The sequence below is a fragment of the Astatotilapia calliptera genome, chromosome 10 (assembly GCF_900246225.1).
Source record: "Astatotilapia calliptera chromosome 10, fAstCal1.2, whole genome shotgun sequence".
NCBI lineage: Eukaryota > Metazoa > Chordata > Actinopteri > Cichliformes > Cichlidae > Astatotilapia > Astatotilapia calliptera.
The window spans coordinates 2423236-2437833 of NC_039311.1; the positions used below are offsets into that span (position 1 = coordinate 2423236).

Consider the following 14598-nt stretch of genomic DNA (forward strand, 5'->3'; position numbering starts at 1 on the left):
GTGGGTTATTGTTGCTTGTTCTGTTGGTTCTTTAGTCAGCTGCAAGGAGGGGAAAAACCAAAGTAGGCAAAGAACTGAAGTCTGTCTATTCGACTTATGCACAGCTTCATCTTTGTCTGCCTATGTGTTCCTGTTTTTATAGATGGGTCGTATACCCTCTCTGTAAGCAAACGGACACAGCATTAACACATTGACAACTGCACAATAGCACCTATAAGCAGCACAGTCATTTTCTTCTAGACCTTTGCAACCAGGATGTTCGCCCTCTGTTGCTTGTTGGAAAGATTTAACATAACTTCTGCTTTGGTTTCATTTTTTAGATCGGTATGCTGTGCCCATCGTTGTATACAGTCTGTTCTGTATGTTCTGGTGGTTTCATGCAGACACTGAACTAAACTGAATTCAGTACCACTTAAATGTGCTTGACTACATATTTACTGTAAACAAAATGTGTTTCACTTAAATTCTTCTTTCTCTGAAAATGAGTTGCATTTGCCAGAATGTGAATTATTCTAAGCTAGAATGTGTGTTTAATTCTGCAAATGTGTTAAAGATTGAACTCTTTGTTTGATGGCATACATTGAGAGGAACTAGAGTTATAGAAAAACTTCAGAAGGAGCTGCCATCACGGCTTAACCAGTTAGACGAAGCCAAGAATGTTAGACGCGTGTGATTTGAGATCAGCCGTCTGTCCATCTCCTCTTACAGTTAAACAAAACTGCTTCCCACTGAGGAATTAGAAGCGATAAGAGGCTGCTAACCACAGGCAAACCTGAAGAGGAAATTCATGTGAAAGGAGAGGAGCCTTTATGGGAGGACGCGTCGCATCCAATAACAATTTTCCCATCAAAATCCCTTTTTATCTGCATGAAAGGATGCTATTTATTCACACGACTCAGAACGCTGTTGTGAGTACTGTACGGGATACCAGACGAGACACTCCAACGTTTCTCATGTGGTGAAGCCAGAACGTAACGCACAGACTGCTTTGCTAAGTTGATGTGAAATGTTAGATTGATGCACGTCTCTGCAGTTCACCCCGTCACGCAGCAAACAGCGCTGCTTTCCTTTGTAATGATTATTATTCATAATTTGAAAGGGATAAAAATTAAATCGTTCGCTGTGTAAACAAGCCAAAAAAACTGTAAACATTGAGTTCAAGGAAAAAGAATGCAATGCATTTCTACTGCTTTTACCCGCAATCTTATGTGATGCTCTATCCGAGAGACATGCTGTTCGAACCTTTAATTAGCCGTTATCGTTCTGCTTTTTTCACGTGCATACTGTGAGCTTGCCAATGCTGCGGTAACGCCACTTCCTCACTCTGTATCATCCCGTCACTTTTCTGTCTGATTTTATTCATTTCCCCAACTCTGTATTTACTGTCTGACTAATCCTATAATCTGCATACATATGTCATTAGGTTTTATGTTGTGTCAGAAGGAAATGTTTTGGGCTCATCAAAGCAGCTGTTTGATCTTGCTCGGGTTTAACAGTGGATGGCAGCCAACCAAACACAAGCCCACCTGGCTGGCTGTTCAGATAGACCAGAACAAACGCACACCTAATAATTTACATTTTTCTTTTCTGTCTCTGTCAGAGGATTCGTTTTCTGCTCAGCACGAGTGTCTGAAGGAGGAGAAAGAGTCCTTATCCAAGCTGCAGAAGGAATGCACAGCCAAGAGGTGTGTATCAAACCACAATTAACCGTTTCTGTGTTTGCTGCACAGGAAAACGATTTAAAAGCTTGAACCCCATCAGATGGACACTCTGAATGATGATGCTCAGTGTGTTAGTCACTTGCATTAAATTGAGCTAACAGGTATAAGATTGCACCCTGCACCTTACTCTTTCAAAACAATGGCCTGTTTTTGTGGCCGCTGCTCCCTGTTTATGTGTTCTCGACCAAGAGTTTGCACATTGTGCTAAAAAGGCGTTTGGCCGGTGTTTGCCTTGGCTTGCGGTGAGACGTGTGTGCGGCGGGCACACATTCTGGATACGTTTTTGTTTATCTGAGAAGTACCTGGCAGTCGCAGAGGGTAAGCCAGAGCCCCAGGAAGGCCAGCAGGGGCCAAGAGACCCAGCAAACAGGAAATTAACACCGACACTTGTATCTGCTTAACATCCATTCTTTGGAAATAACTTGTCGTTTGTTTTTCATGAAAGTGTCTCTTTTCATTTATAGTGTTTAGCGAGGGAATGTTATACTGAGCATACACACTTTTTCTCAGCCTTTCCACGTTTCTGTTTAATATTATTTGAATCTTGTCATGGCTTCGATCCCCAGAAAGTTACAAGTACATTTACTCAATCGTGTTACTCTGAAAATGTGACGTCAGTGTTTTCATGATACTATTTTATAGCTACATAGCTGCATTTTTTTTGAATTCTTCTGTACTAAGACAGGATGTGCGATTTATTAATTTATTTATAGTTAAAGGTTAAACTATTGTGTGACAGCTTTCTTGAGTTAAGAGCACTTTTAATTAAGACATTCCACATTTCCACATGTTGGCAGTTCAGCCAAAGAAATATTTCTTTTCTGAACTCATCAGATGGTTTTGTCCAGAGAAACTCGCAGCAGAGGTCACGTTAATCGCAGTTTTGTAGGAAAAAAGCAGTTAAGCAAAGAGTTACAACACAGCAAACCAACATGACACAACTATATAAGACAACGAAAACTGTTGTGCTCAAAAACAAATCAAACATAGAATAAAAGCCAAAAACATAAAAGCAACACTTAAATGACATGTTGGACCTTCATGAAAGAAAAGTTCATGTTGAAAATCTTTACTGATACAGTGTAACATTAGTTTCACTGTATCTTGCACAATAACAGCGGAGTTAACAGTTTGCTCATTTAAAGAGAAGATCGATCCCACTTTTATCTAATATGTTCTAATAGTAAAGTCAGCACCCAGTTAACTTATCAGAAAAACAGAAAGAAGTTTTTACTATTGAGAACTAAACTTCTTCTTTCTCTTCCTTCTGTGACGCAGGATTGGTGTATACACAAAGTGTTTAGGTTGGCGTATTTTACGAGTAACTGCTTAAACAAACATGTATTTTTAAATGTACGAATGTTGAATTCATAAATATACACTGGTTATTATGTAATGACATCTTCCAAATTGATGTGTTCTCATAAACTTAGAATGAGTCCATTAAACATACACAGGACAAGGCGCCGGTTTGTAAAAGACACCATATTGCCTGACTGTCTTGAGACAGGCATGGCATTCATACCCTGATCGCATTTTTATCTATGTGACTAGAGACCAGCCACATGTGTAGTCTGCTAAAGACAGAGCAGGAGAGGACTCGTAGGTGTTGATGGATTACTGAGCGAGAACTTCGGTGATGTCCTCGACGACTCGCCTCGGTATCGCTGTCATTGGTCAGATGTGAGCTTCACTGACTCATCAGTTTGTGTCAGACATTTCCAGCCTCGTCCAGAGCAAACAGACGTGGACACGTGTGATAGCTGAGGGATACAGGACTGACAGCCTGCACTCATTACAAACACAGCATGCACAGAAAGTGGTTCGAGCTGTTTGTTCTACAGTGGCCACCGATTATGCACAATCCGCAGTCCAATAGCATCTAGTGGTGAGATTTTACACACATTAATGGAAGAACGTAGAGGTATCTGCATGAAATGCTTTGGTATTATCCACACTGATCCACAAGTAGAGGCATGAGTTTAAAATGCGAACAGACTCACTTAAATGTAAGCATACACATTTAGAGAGTATTCATACAAAGGCATCCAGTCATGTTCATGACTTTTAACTATAAAAGTTCAGGTAACAACATTTTAAATGCAAAAAAATGAAAAGGGGAATCGTGGTAGGTTTCACTTAGCTCCACAGCTTCCTTTAGTTTCAGTCTGTGTCACCTCGGAGCTATACGCATAGGTCAAAGACTAAAACCTGGATAACAGCCATTAAGAATGATTTTTCCTAGTGGCCATAGACAGACCCTGCATTACTAAAAAGGACTGACCTGTAATGACAATTTTGAACAGTACATTGTCACATGAAGAGAGAGGAGAAAACCCCCAGATCATGCTATTTTTGTTCCTTTTTTTTCCAACATTAAACTGCCATATTATACTGCATCTTTTGTCTTGATCCCTTTTATATAGGCAGTAGCTGTCAGGCCTTTAAGGCTTTAATTGGGACCCTGTCCTCCCTCTGATTTTCATCTGTTCCCATCTCTTTAACTGACCTCTGCTCTGTCTCCATCAGAGAGCAGTTCCTCAAGTCCAACGCCCAGCTCACCTTCCGTTGTCGTCAGCTCCTCTCTGAGCTTTCCTACATCTACCCCATCGATGTGGTGAGTTGGGCAACTGCAGAGAAATATCTGGTTACAAATGTAAGACTTTGGTGAAGCACAGATGCTGGAGGGGGTTATATACAGTGGGGCAAAAAAGTATTTAGTCAGCCACCGATTGTGCAAGTTCCCCCACTTAAAATGATGACAGAGGTCAGTAATTTGCACCAGAGGTACACTTCAACTGTGAGAGACAGAATGTGAAAAAAAATCCATGAATCCACATGGTAGGATTTGTAAAGAATTTATTCGTAAATCAGGGTGGAAAATAAGTATTTGGTCGCCTCAAACAAGGAAAATCTCTGGCTCTCACAGACCTGTAACGTCTTCTGTAAGAAGCTTTTCTGTCCCCCACTCGTTACCTGTATGAATGGCACCTGTTTGAACTCATCACCTGTATAAAAGACACCTGTCCACAGCCTCAAACAGTCAGACTCCAAACTCCGCCATGGCCAAGACCAAAGAGCTGTGGAAGGACAGCAGGAAAAGTATTGTAGAGCTGCACCAGACTGGGAAGAGTGAATCTACAATAGGCAAGCAGCTTGGTGTGAAAAAATCAACTGTGGGAGCAATCATCAGAAAATGGAAGACATACAAGACCACTGATAATCTCCCTCGATCTGGGGCTCCACGCAAGATCTCATCCCGTGGGGTCAAAATGATCATGAGAACGGTGAGCAAAGATCCCAGAACCACACGGGGGGACCTGGTGAATGACCTGCAGAGAGCTGGGACCAAAGTAACAAAGGTCACCATCAGTAACACACTACAACGGCAGGGAATCAAATCCCGCAGTGCCAGACGTGTTCCGCTGCTGAAGCCAGTGCATGTCCAGGCCCGTCTGAAGTTTGCCAGAGAGCACATGGATGATACAGCAGAGGATTGGGAGAATGTCATGTGGTCAGATGAAACCAAAGTAGAACTTTTTGGTATAAACTCAACTCGTCGTGTTTGGAGGAAGAAGAATACTGAGTTGCATCCCAAGAACACCATACCTACTGTGAAGCATGGGGGTGGAAACATCATGCTATGGGGCTGTTTTTCTGCCAAGGGGACAGGACGACTGATCCGTGTTAAGGACAGAATGAATGGGGCCATGTATCGTGAGATTTTGAGCCAAAACCTCCTTCCATCAGTGAGAACTTTGAAGATGAAACCAGGCTGGGTCTTCCAACATGACAATGATCCAAAACACACCGCCCGGGCAACAAAGGAGTGGCTCCGTAAGAAGCATTTGAAAGTCCTGGAGTGGCCTAGCCAGTCTCCAGACCTCAACCCCATAGAAAATCTGTGGCGGGAGTTGAAAGTCCGTGTTGCTCGGCGACAGCCCCAAAACATCACTGCTCTCGAGAAGATCTGCATGGAGGAATGGGCCAAAATACCAGCTACTGTGTGTGCAAACCTGGTAAAGACCTATAGTAAACGTTTGACCTCTGTTATTGCCAACAAAGGTTATGTTACAAAGTATTGAGTTGTATTTTTGTTATTGACCAAATACTTATTTTCCACCCTGATTTACCAATAAATTCTTTACAAATCCTACCATGTGGATTCATGGATTTTTTTTTCACATTCTGTCTCTCACAGTTGAAGTGTACCTCTGGTGCAAATTACTGACCTCTGTCATCATTTTAAGTGGGGGAACTTGCACAATCGGTGGCTGACTAAATACTTTTTTGCCCCACTGTAGTGTGTGCAGCGATTTCCATGTTTATTCCAAAGATAAATTTAGTTTGTATACTAACTGAATGATTTTAGGCCCGTCCCTCTGCCGGCTGATTATGGATCTGTTGCTGATGTCCAGTTGCTCTGTCCTTCATGTGAAAGCTCTTCTTTAAATCCACAGACCAATCAGTCGGATTATGTCATCTGTGGAGTGAAGCTGCCAAACTCGGAAGACTTTCAAGGTAATTGATTATGTGCCTGCCCGCCTATTTAAGTGTTACAGGAGGATAAGTGGTATGCTGTGCAAATGTTTTGTCTTGCATTCGACGCTTGTGGTTAGATGCAGATGTCGTGAAGTGAAGCAATCTAACATTTTACTGAAGGATAAATGAAGGCTGATGATTTCATAGACAGTTATCTATGATATCATAGTTTTGGCTATTGCAGATGGCAATTTTGCAAAAAGCTATTACTGTTAAGGTACCATAACCTTTGTCGTACTGTGCACGAATGCCATAATTGATAGTTTGTCATTTTCATACATAAAGGGCATAATGACATAATTGTAGCCTAAATGAGGGGAGAATAGCTGTAGAAGCTGCAGATGATTGATATTCCCATTCACTCGGTCTGCTCAGTTGAAATCACAGTACACCCACTGCTGCACGTCTCGTCTTGTGCATGACATCAGTGATCAAATTAACAGAGACATGCACAGCCCTTTATAGGTAGACATGCACAAGTAAGCCTCAAAAGAGGAGCACGAACTACGCATGGAGTGCGCCATGTCAAAAGGAGGAAGACTGCTCCATACTGATCTAATTACGATCAGTTATAGAGGGCAATGAGAGTTTCTGCAGGGAATTGTTGATTTGGTCGTTTTGCCCTGATGAGATGCAGCGTGGTTAGTTTGCATTCTTGCTGATCTCTTGCTGGTAGCTGTTGGAGCTGTTCACTGCCACCACATTCTAAGAGAGTCTTGTCACAAGATGGTTTTTATCCGGTTCTACCGTCCCAGTGAGAAAAGAGCCACAAAAACCACATGGTATGGTATAAAAGACACATTAGTGAACTGCGGGGCATTAAAAAAGTTGTGTCAGCAGGCACATTCGCACACAATGCTCCCGTTATGAGCTTGGTGGGGAAGGTTGGAGTAAAGGTCGCATCGTATGTGTCGTGACAAATTGGATTTGCAGTCACAGCAAGAGAAATGTGATGACTGTATGACCTCTTAATAGTTGGGGGATGAGAATTGAATGGGTTTCTGAATGCTGAGCTTTGGTCAGGACCACTTGTCCAACACAGGGAACACAACCTCCACTGTCCACGCCGCATTCTCGGGCTCCCCTTCCTCACAGCTGGTGAAACCCAGCAAGCCTCTGAGGCCGTAATTCAGCAACACTAGCCTCGACTCCTCCGCTCCCTGCTGCCGCTCCCCACCTGTTAACATCTTTTACATACACAGTAGAGATGGGCAGCCATTACTTGTTCTCAATTTAAAATTTGACACACAGACCGAATCCTGTTTTCTCTCAGTTTTAGATGATCGATCGGTCCTTTCAGACACATCTATAAAAGTGCGAGCATGAACCACAGCCCTGAAGTCGTCTGTTACCGGTGTGAGGCTAAAGTGAGGCAGATTAAATTTAATACTGATTCAAAAGGAAAACGATGTACTGCATGTGTTGTCAGTCAGGACAGATGGAGAAACATGGACTGCCCACCTCCACTTTACTCATTTCTCTTCATTTCTCTTTAGTCTTCTGCAGTTAGAGGTCTCAGAGTCCAGAGCTGTCTGTGTGTCAAAGCCGGTTTGAAAAAGCCTGCAGGGGAGGAATATTTCACATCAGAGCCCAGGATTAGGGTTAGTTGGCGTCCTAATCCTGTAGAGAGTCAAGGTGGACATTGAAGCCCATCCATGTTTCACGTTTACCCCAAAGCCTTCCCTGTGAGCTCAGCCTCATGAGGTATCTGCAGGCTCCATTAGCACCCAGAGGTGTCACTTAAACTTGTGTCCTTCAGTTGACCTGATATTCCTCGGGGGCAGGAAGTCGTTCTCTCCATGGGCTTTAACCCTTTGGACTGAAAAGACAGGAAGGACATCGATATAATCCAGGGGTTCTGTGCTAAGTTGAAAAACACACATTTTGAGCCAAAGAGCCTACCACTCTGTTGCCATAGTTTATTATTTCAAAGCATTAAGATAAAAACCACAGTGATTTTAAGTCTTAGCCTCGAGCAGTGTCCTTCTGAGAATGTGAAACCACTTTGTGTTTTGTCTTGAAACAATTTCTCGTGCTTACAGTGAGTTGGTTTGCAGTTTCTTTCCCAGTCCGTCAAATGTTCACGGAGGCATCCAGTTTTCCACACTAACAGATATTTGGACTCGGAGGGGTTAGCTGTACGTGATGCTTTTGCTTCTTAAGCACATATCACAGAGAAAATGGGAATCTCAGCGCAGCCAGTGTTTTTTGGTACTGTGTACTGTGCCACGTACTGCAACGCATTAAAAACATGAATGCGACTACTCTCCTTCCAGCAAATACTTTGTTACCAAGTTATCTTTAGCTGGATGTTCGTACAGTTTGGGGGTCATAAGATGTAGACAAACAGCCCTGACACTGACTGTATGCTTTGAGGTTTTCACCATAATAAAATGTTACTATTTTGACTCAGTTTTCATTGAGTGAGATTCTTAAACACTTTGGTTTATAATAATAATAATAATAATAATAATAATAATAATAATAATAATATACCAAAGTAATAATAACTAAAAGGCGCACTTAACAACTGAGCAGGAAACGTCTCATTTGTGACCAAACCTTAAATATGTGATAAGCAGAGCATCTTTTTCACTTTGTGTCCTGCAGCAAAGGATGATGGGAGCATAGCAGTCGCCTTGGGTTACACAGCACACCTGGTCCTCATGATCTCATGCTTCCTGCAGATCCCTCTTAGGTATCCGGTGATCCACAAGGGTTCACGCTCTTCTATCAAGGACACCATCACTGACAGACTCACTGAGAAAGAGAGAGAGTAAGTACCCTTTACAAACACACCTAATATTAGCAAAAACCTGGAATATCCACATCACAAATGCTGAGCTCTCTTTCTTACTGTACGATCTGTACATATAGTATACAGCACTGCGCAAAAGTCTCGAGCCACTCCTCACGTCTTTGTATTTTTCTAGTGTAATTTATTTAAAATATGCAAACGTGCAAAGAAATCCATATAAAGCAAAAACAGAATTTGTACAATTCTAACAAGGTTGGGAGTCAACATTTGGCACGAGCACGTTTATTCGGCTGCAGTGAAACTGAGGAAATCCAATTCTCTCAAAAAACAAGGAAAATAAAATTTGTTAGAGGAAACATGTGAACCAGACACGGGGAAGAAGTGGTGGATAATTCAGTGAGCTGACTGACAGCACGCAGACAAAATATAGACTGAGCAAGGTGAACTCAATCAGACAGTAACAAGGGCGAGACGAGAACAAAAGGAGGAAGTCAAAAGGCAGGAAGACACACATGGGAATGATCTCCAAAATAATACAGAAAGAAAGAGAGACCAATAACAAAGTCGCACAGACAGGGCGATCAACGAAGACACAGAAAAAGGAAAAACAGCAAAGTTACAGCAGAACAGCGACAGTGATGTTTGGGACATTTCTTCTTATTCCAACGTTGCCCTTTTATGAACGAGATCAGCTCAGCAGATGGATGAAAATAAGCCATCTGTTTCTCATGGAGGGTCCTTCAAATAAATTGCTTCTCTCTGCAAAGTCAGAATCATCACATTATCATATGCATCCAGACTTTGAAGAAAGCAGTTGATGTAAATTGCCGTGAATAAAACAGAGGGAATAAAGTCTGACTTTCTTCTCTCAAGAAGAATGAATGTTGTTTACTTTGTGAATATGTAAATGTACAGATTTAAACTGTGACACTCTGATAAATGAAGCGCTTTTACTGTGAAATCCACCATTTAGACTTTACTGCAGTTTGAGCAGAGTCCATGCCTCCCATTGCAGATGAGACTGGCTGTTAAATTTACTCTGTTGCAAACAAACTCTTTTTGTGTTGTGCTCCTGGACGGGAAAAATATTTATGCTTTTTGCCATCTAAAACTGTGCAAATCATTCTCTTCTTTCTTTCCTTTCCTTTTGCCGCTGCTGCACAAGCACTGGTTATTTGTTCTGTCTCTTTTACTTATCTCAGTTTTAGTTTCTACAAAATTAAATTATCTCTTTCAAAAAGTTTATTTACTCTATTTCAGCTTATATTTGTTTTGTGTCCAAACATTCTGCCTTGTTCACGTCCAAACCGTCTTCTACAAACATGTCCCTGCATGTTTTCAGCTAAAATTAGTCTTGTTTGGTTAGTATTTCTTTACTCCAACACCAGTAGATTTTTTTGACTGTGCGGTCGGTGCTGGTCTCTAACTCAACAAAAGCCTTTAACATTTGTAACATTTCAACATTGTTAACAAGAATGTTTTATTGGAAAAACATCACAACGTTCCAAAGTATTGTTTAAAGTGATTGTCACCACCATTGGAACCAGCTGCATCACACTTTCAGCAGTCTCCTCAAACCTACGGAGCCACAATGAATACGTGGAAGTTTTATTAAAGTTGGTAAATTACCAGCCTTGAGGCTTTAGATTTCCTACAGATGATAAATTCAACTTTCCACACGGTAGTATCCATGGATTTGTTACCAAGTTTTTACAGTTGTTACAGCTTTGAGGTGGCTGTAGCCCAGGAGGTAGAGCAGGTTATCTACAAATAGGAAGGTTGGTAGTTCAATCCCTGAGTGTTCCCTTTCTGCGTGGGATACTAACCCTTATGCAACCATCTGACTGTGAATGTCTGCAAATGATGGATAGAAGATCTGCAGATATCTTAAGCCAAAGTTTCTGCGTCTCAGGTGGAAAGTGTTGGATCAGTGAATCCTGCTGCAGACCTCATTGCTTGAGTCTTTGGCCTTAATGTTAGCATGCATCACTGTAACAGTGCATGCAGCATGTAGAGTATGTGACAGAGAATAAGGAACCACAATCGTCACCTTTATTTACTGAATCGACTGGTTTGTGTGCTGAATCTAGCCCGATCGTGTTGCACAGCGGTTTGTGTGGACCTGTGCTTCTTAGCTGTGTTTGACTAAAACAGCGTTTTGGGGTTTTTTTTTCGTCCACCCCCCGAGTTGAGTTTGAATTTCTCAAACACAACACAGATTTGGTAGTCATGAGCTCCACACGAGTGCATCAGTGCACAATCACACACAGACCACACAGTAGCGTCAGTAGGCCGTTTTGACGGCTGTGTTGGCTTCTTGATTCAGACGCGCGTCCAAATCTGAAATACTGTTCTGATTTGGAAATGACTGCTGAACAAAAACCTCAGTATGGATACTTGTTGTTTCACGTTAACACATGCATAGCTGGTCGGTGAAGAAAGCGCCTGAGTCGTCCCTCGAAGTTGTTTTGTTTTGCCTATGGTAGCAACTGGGTTTACTCAGGTGTTCACAGGGAACAGACTGTAAATCACACAGCAGCCTTTCACAGTCATACCCTACGGTTGTAACCACTTTGCTTCCTACCTTCGCCACATTGTATCTTTTTTTTTTTTTTTTACATTTCTTTTTGTTCAGTCACGATGTTGACACAGAGCGTGACAAATGATAAACTGATCTGGGGGTTTGCCAGGACCCTTTGTGTTAGTCAGGAAGCACAGAGGAGCAGCAACGGCTAATGTGATGAAATTATTATTTGTGTGTGTTATGCTCTTGTAACTATGCATCAAGTCAGAAAAATAATGTAAAAAATGAGAAACAAAAAACCCCTCTCTGTTATGATAATTGCACACTCGGGACACGCGCTCAGGAATGTACATACGTACTGACATTCCACACGAAGGCCTTCCAATACGTGACCGGCGTGGAGCGAGATTTGGCTGTAGTGCTGCTGATGGCCGTGGATGTCGCACTTTATTATAGAGTATGATGAAGTCCACAGTCTTGCTTATGCTCATCAGCTCTTTACCTGTTGCCTCCTGGTTGATATCGGTGGAATATTTCAGTCAATGATCAGATGTTTGTTGTTTCTGGATTAATTTTGATGCCATCATTTTGTCTCGTGTTGCGATGCTGAACAGAGGCACTGTGGGAGAATTCATTGAAATACTCATCTGCAATAATTTTGCAGGAAAGCACCTATAAATTATTACTGCTTTTGCATTAAGCATTGCCCGTGCCTTTCAGTCACACAACGTGAATGGCTCAGTCGCTGTTATGTAGTTGACTGCAAATGAACACACATGGCCGCCAAAAATACTGGCTTTGTTTTGTCTTTACATGTCTGCAGTGGAGGCACGCGTGTGGAGCTGATGTCGCTGAGCACTGCCTCTTTCACATCCACATGTCACATAAAAAGAGGAAAGCATTGTGTGGAGCCGAAACAATTCAGTGGCTTAACACGTCAAGACAATAGAGAGACTCCCTGTGAGTTGCGTTACTCGTTTCCAGTCCTACCAAGCGTGTTTACACCAGCATCCGTCAACAACCTGTGGCGTCCATGGATATCGCAAAGACACAACAGTCCAACTTTGCTCTTTACCGCGTGGGGCCATGCACTCCAGCAAACCCCACCCCCTGCACACGTTAATGACTGCTGAGGCCCCAGTGGGCTGCAGACATACAACAAAATGACGTGTGGGGAGATGGAAAGCACCCAGCCGGGCTCTGAAAGTTTACAAAAAAGGGGCGATTAAAGTGTCGGAAAAGGCCGGCTAGTGGTGATAAGTTAGGTGGTGTGCGATCAGCTTCAGGATTAGCAAAGCCACTTTTAATAGCGTGCACATAGACACTTGGAGGTGTCTTGGTTGCACCTTCTGCTGTTAAATGATAATTGCACTTACTTGGCTTTCCCTAAACGGCTAGTTTTACTATGTGAGCCATGTTTGTAGTTCTCATCTCAGTCTCAACATCTTCATTCATTCTCTACTGCAGCATATTATAACTAGTGTGAGTCCAGATTACAGATATACTCTGTTAGCAGAAAATCCTGCTCCTTAAGCCGTTAAGAGCGACGGCCGGAGCTGAGCAAGAACATTTTTCTATTGTCGCTGTTAATTTAAATGTTACAAGAAGCAGAGCTTTAGTTTGGTGAGAGAAGAATCTGAAAATATTTTACCTTGTGAGTTTGTTACCTCATTCTTTTCCTCCTGTGGGTTAAAACAACAATAATAGTTTTATTACAAAGACCAAAATATTTTAGTCCAAGAAAATCAGACGAGGCCTCTGTTGCTCTGAACTGTGTTAAACTCCAACACTGGGCAAAGGCCAGAGTTTGAATCTGGCCCTGCAACAGTGTTTGAAAGCAGGGTGTGGAATATGACTGGACTGTTTAACGACAAGTACAATTTGACCTTTTCAGGGATCGCTGTCCTCTGGGTCAGAGATGTTCTCAAAAATTGTTGGACTTTTAACATGTTGCACCCACATTTGGACTCGTGTTGAGCACAGTTCCAGAGTTGCTGATTGCGAGGGGGAGAAGGAGGGAGATGTGATCCAGATGTCCCGCATTTGATTGAGACCAGAGCCTGGCCATTAAAAAAACACGAACTGAGTCATATAGTTGTTCAACCAAAGCACTGGAGCGCATCAGCTTTTTTCTTTTAAACTATCGCTGGTTAGAGAAAAGTCGATGTAAGTGGGATTTACGCATCGCTGCTCGCTTCAAATTTAAAAGACAGAGCTGCTGCCAGGGAAGGGATACCAGCTGAAGACGAGAGGAACCTGCGAACACCAAGAAAAGCGGTCATTGTTCCAGGCCTCCAGCGGTTTCATGCCTCTTAACATGGACTATGTGAAGAGGAGAAGAGTGGGAATAACCCCCCCGCTGCTCTGCCTGCCTGAAGCTGCACAGCAGTGACAAGACAAAGCAGTGTGAGGCTAAACACCCGGTTTACAGGGTGACCTACGTTACTGGGAAGCATGCACGCCCACGAGAGGAGAGTAACTTTTTATTGTTCCATTTAAGTTGTTTCAGGATCAGTAAATAAGTTAAAAGAGCAGTTCACCCAAACGATTTAATAAAAAGGAAAACAGTATGCACCCCTGGTGGCTATTTTGCAAATGGATTGGTTTCATTTTCTCCTGCACTTAAGCTCATTCAGTGCAGATGAAGAGAATGACAGTTAGTCCTCCTCTAGATTCTCACTACAGTTTAAATGTGTTGGAGATTTCGTGCATTTTAAATTGCTTGTGTTGTTTTCCAGGATGAAACGAGTGTCCTGTCCAGTATAAAACGACACTGGGCTCCACAGTGACAGAAACAAGTAAACACATTCTCTTGGTATTATAGAATAAATGTTGTGGTTTCGCTGGTGTGATACGCACATGTTCTGTAGTGGTTCGGTTGCATAGTTGCTGTGTTCTTCATACGAGAGATGAATGAGGCGATCAACTGGGAAGCCATGAGGGCTTAAATCAAATTTGAGAATGGCTCATTATTTAGGTACGTACGTCAACTACAAAGGCACCCGAGGACTGGACAGAGTGTTTACTTGTCTTCTGAGGTTTTCTGTCATATC

At 42.3% G+C, this 14598-nt stretch overlaps 1 protein-coding gene across 1 annotated transcript in view; it reads left to right on the top strand.

The window, feature by feature from the left end:
- Window positions 1-14598, top strand: part of uvrag (UV radiation resistance associated gene) — a 92889-nt gene that overhangs the window by 29912 nt on the left and 48379 nt on the right. The window contains exons 9-12 of the mRNA XM_026183038.1: window positions 1601-1685; window positions 4251-4338; window positions 6182-6242; window positions 8874-9039. Of these exons, the coding sequence (XP_026038823.1) occupies window positions 1601-1685; window positions 4251-4338; window positions 6182-6242; window positions 8874-9039 (400 nt within the window). The remainder of the gene's footprint in view (window positions 1-1600; window positions 1686-4250; window positions 4339-6181; window positions 6243-8873; window positions 9040-14598) is intronic.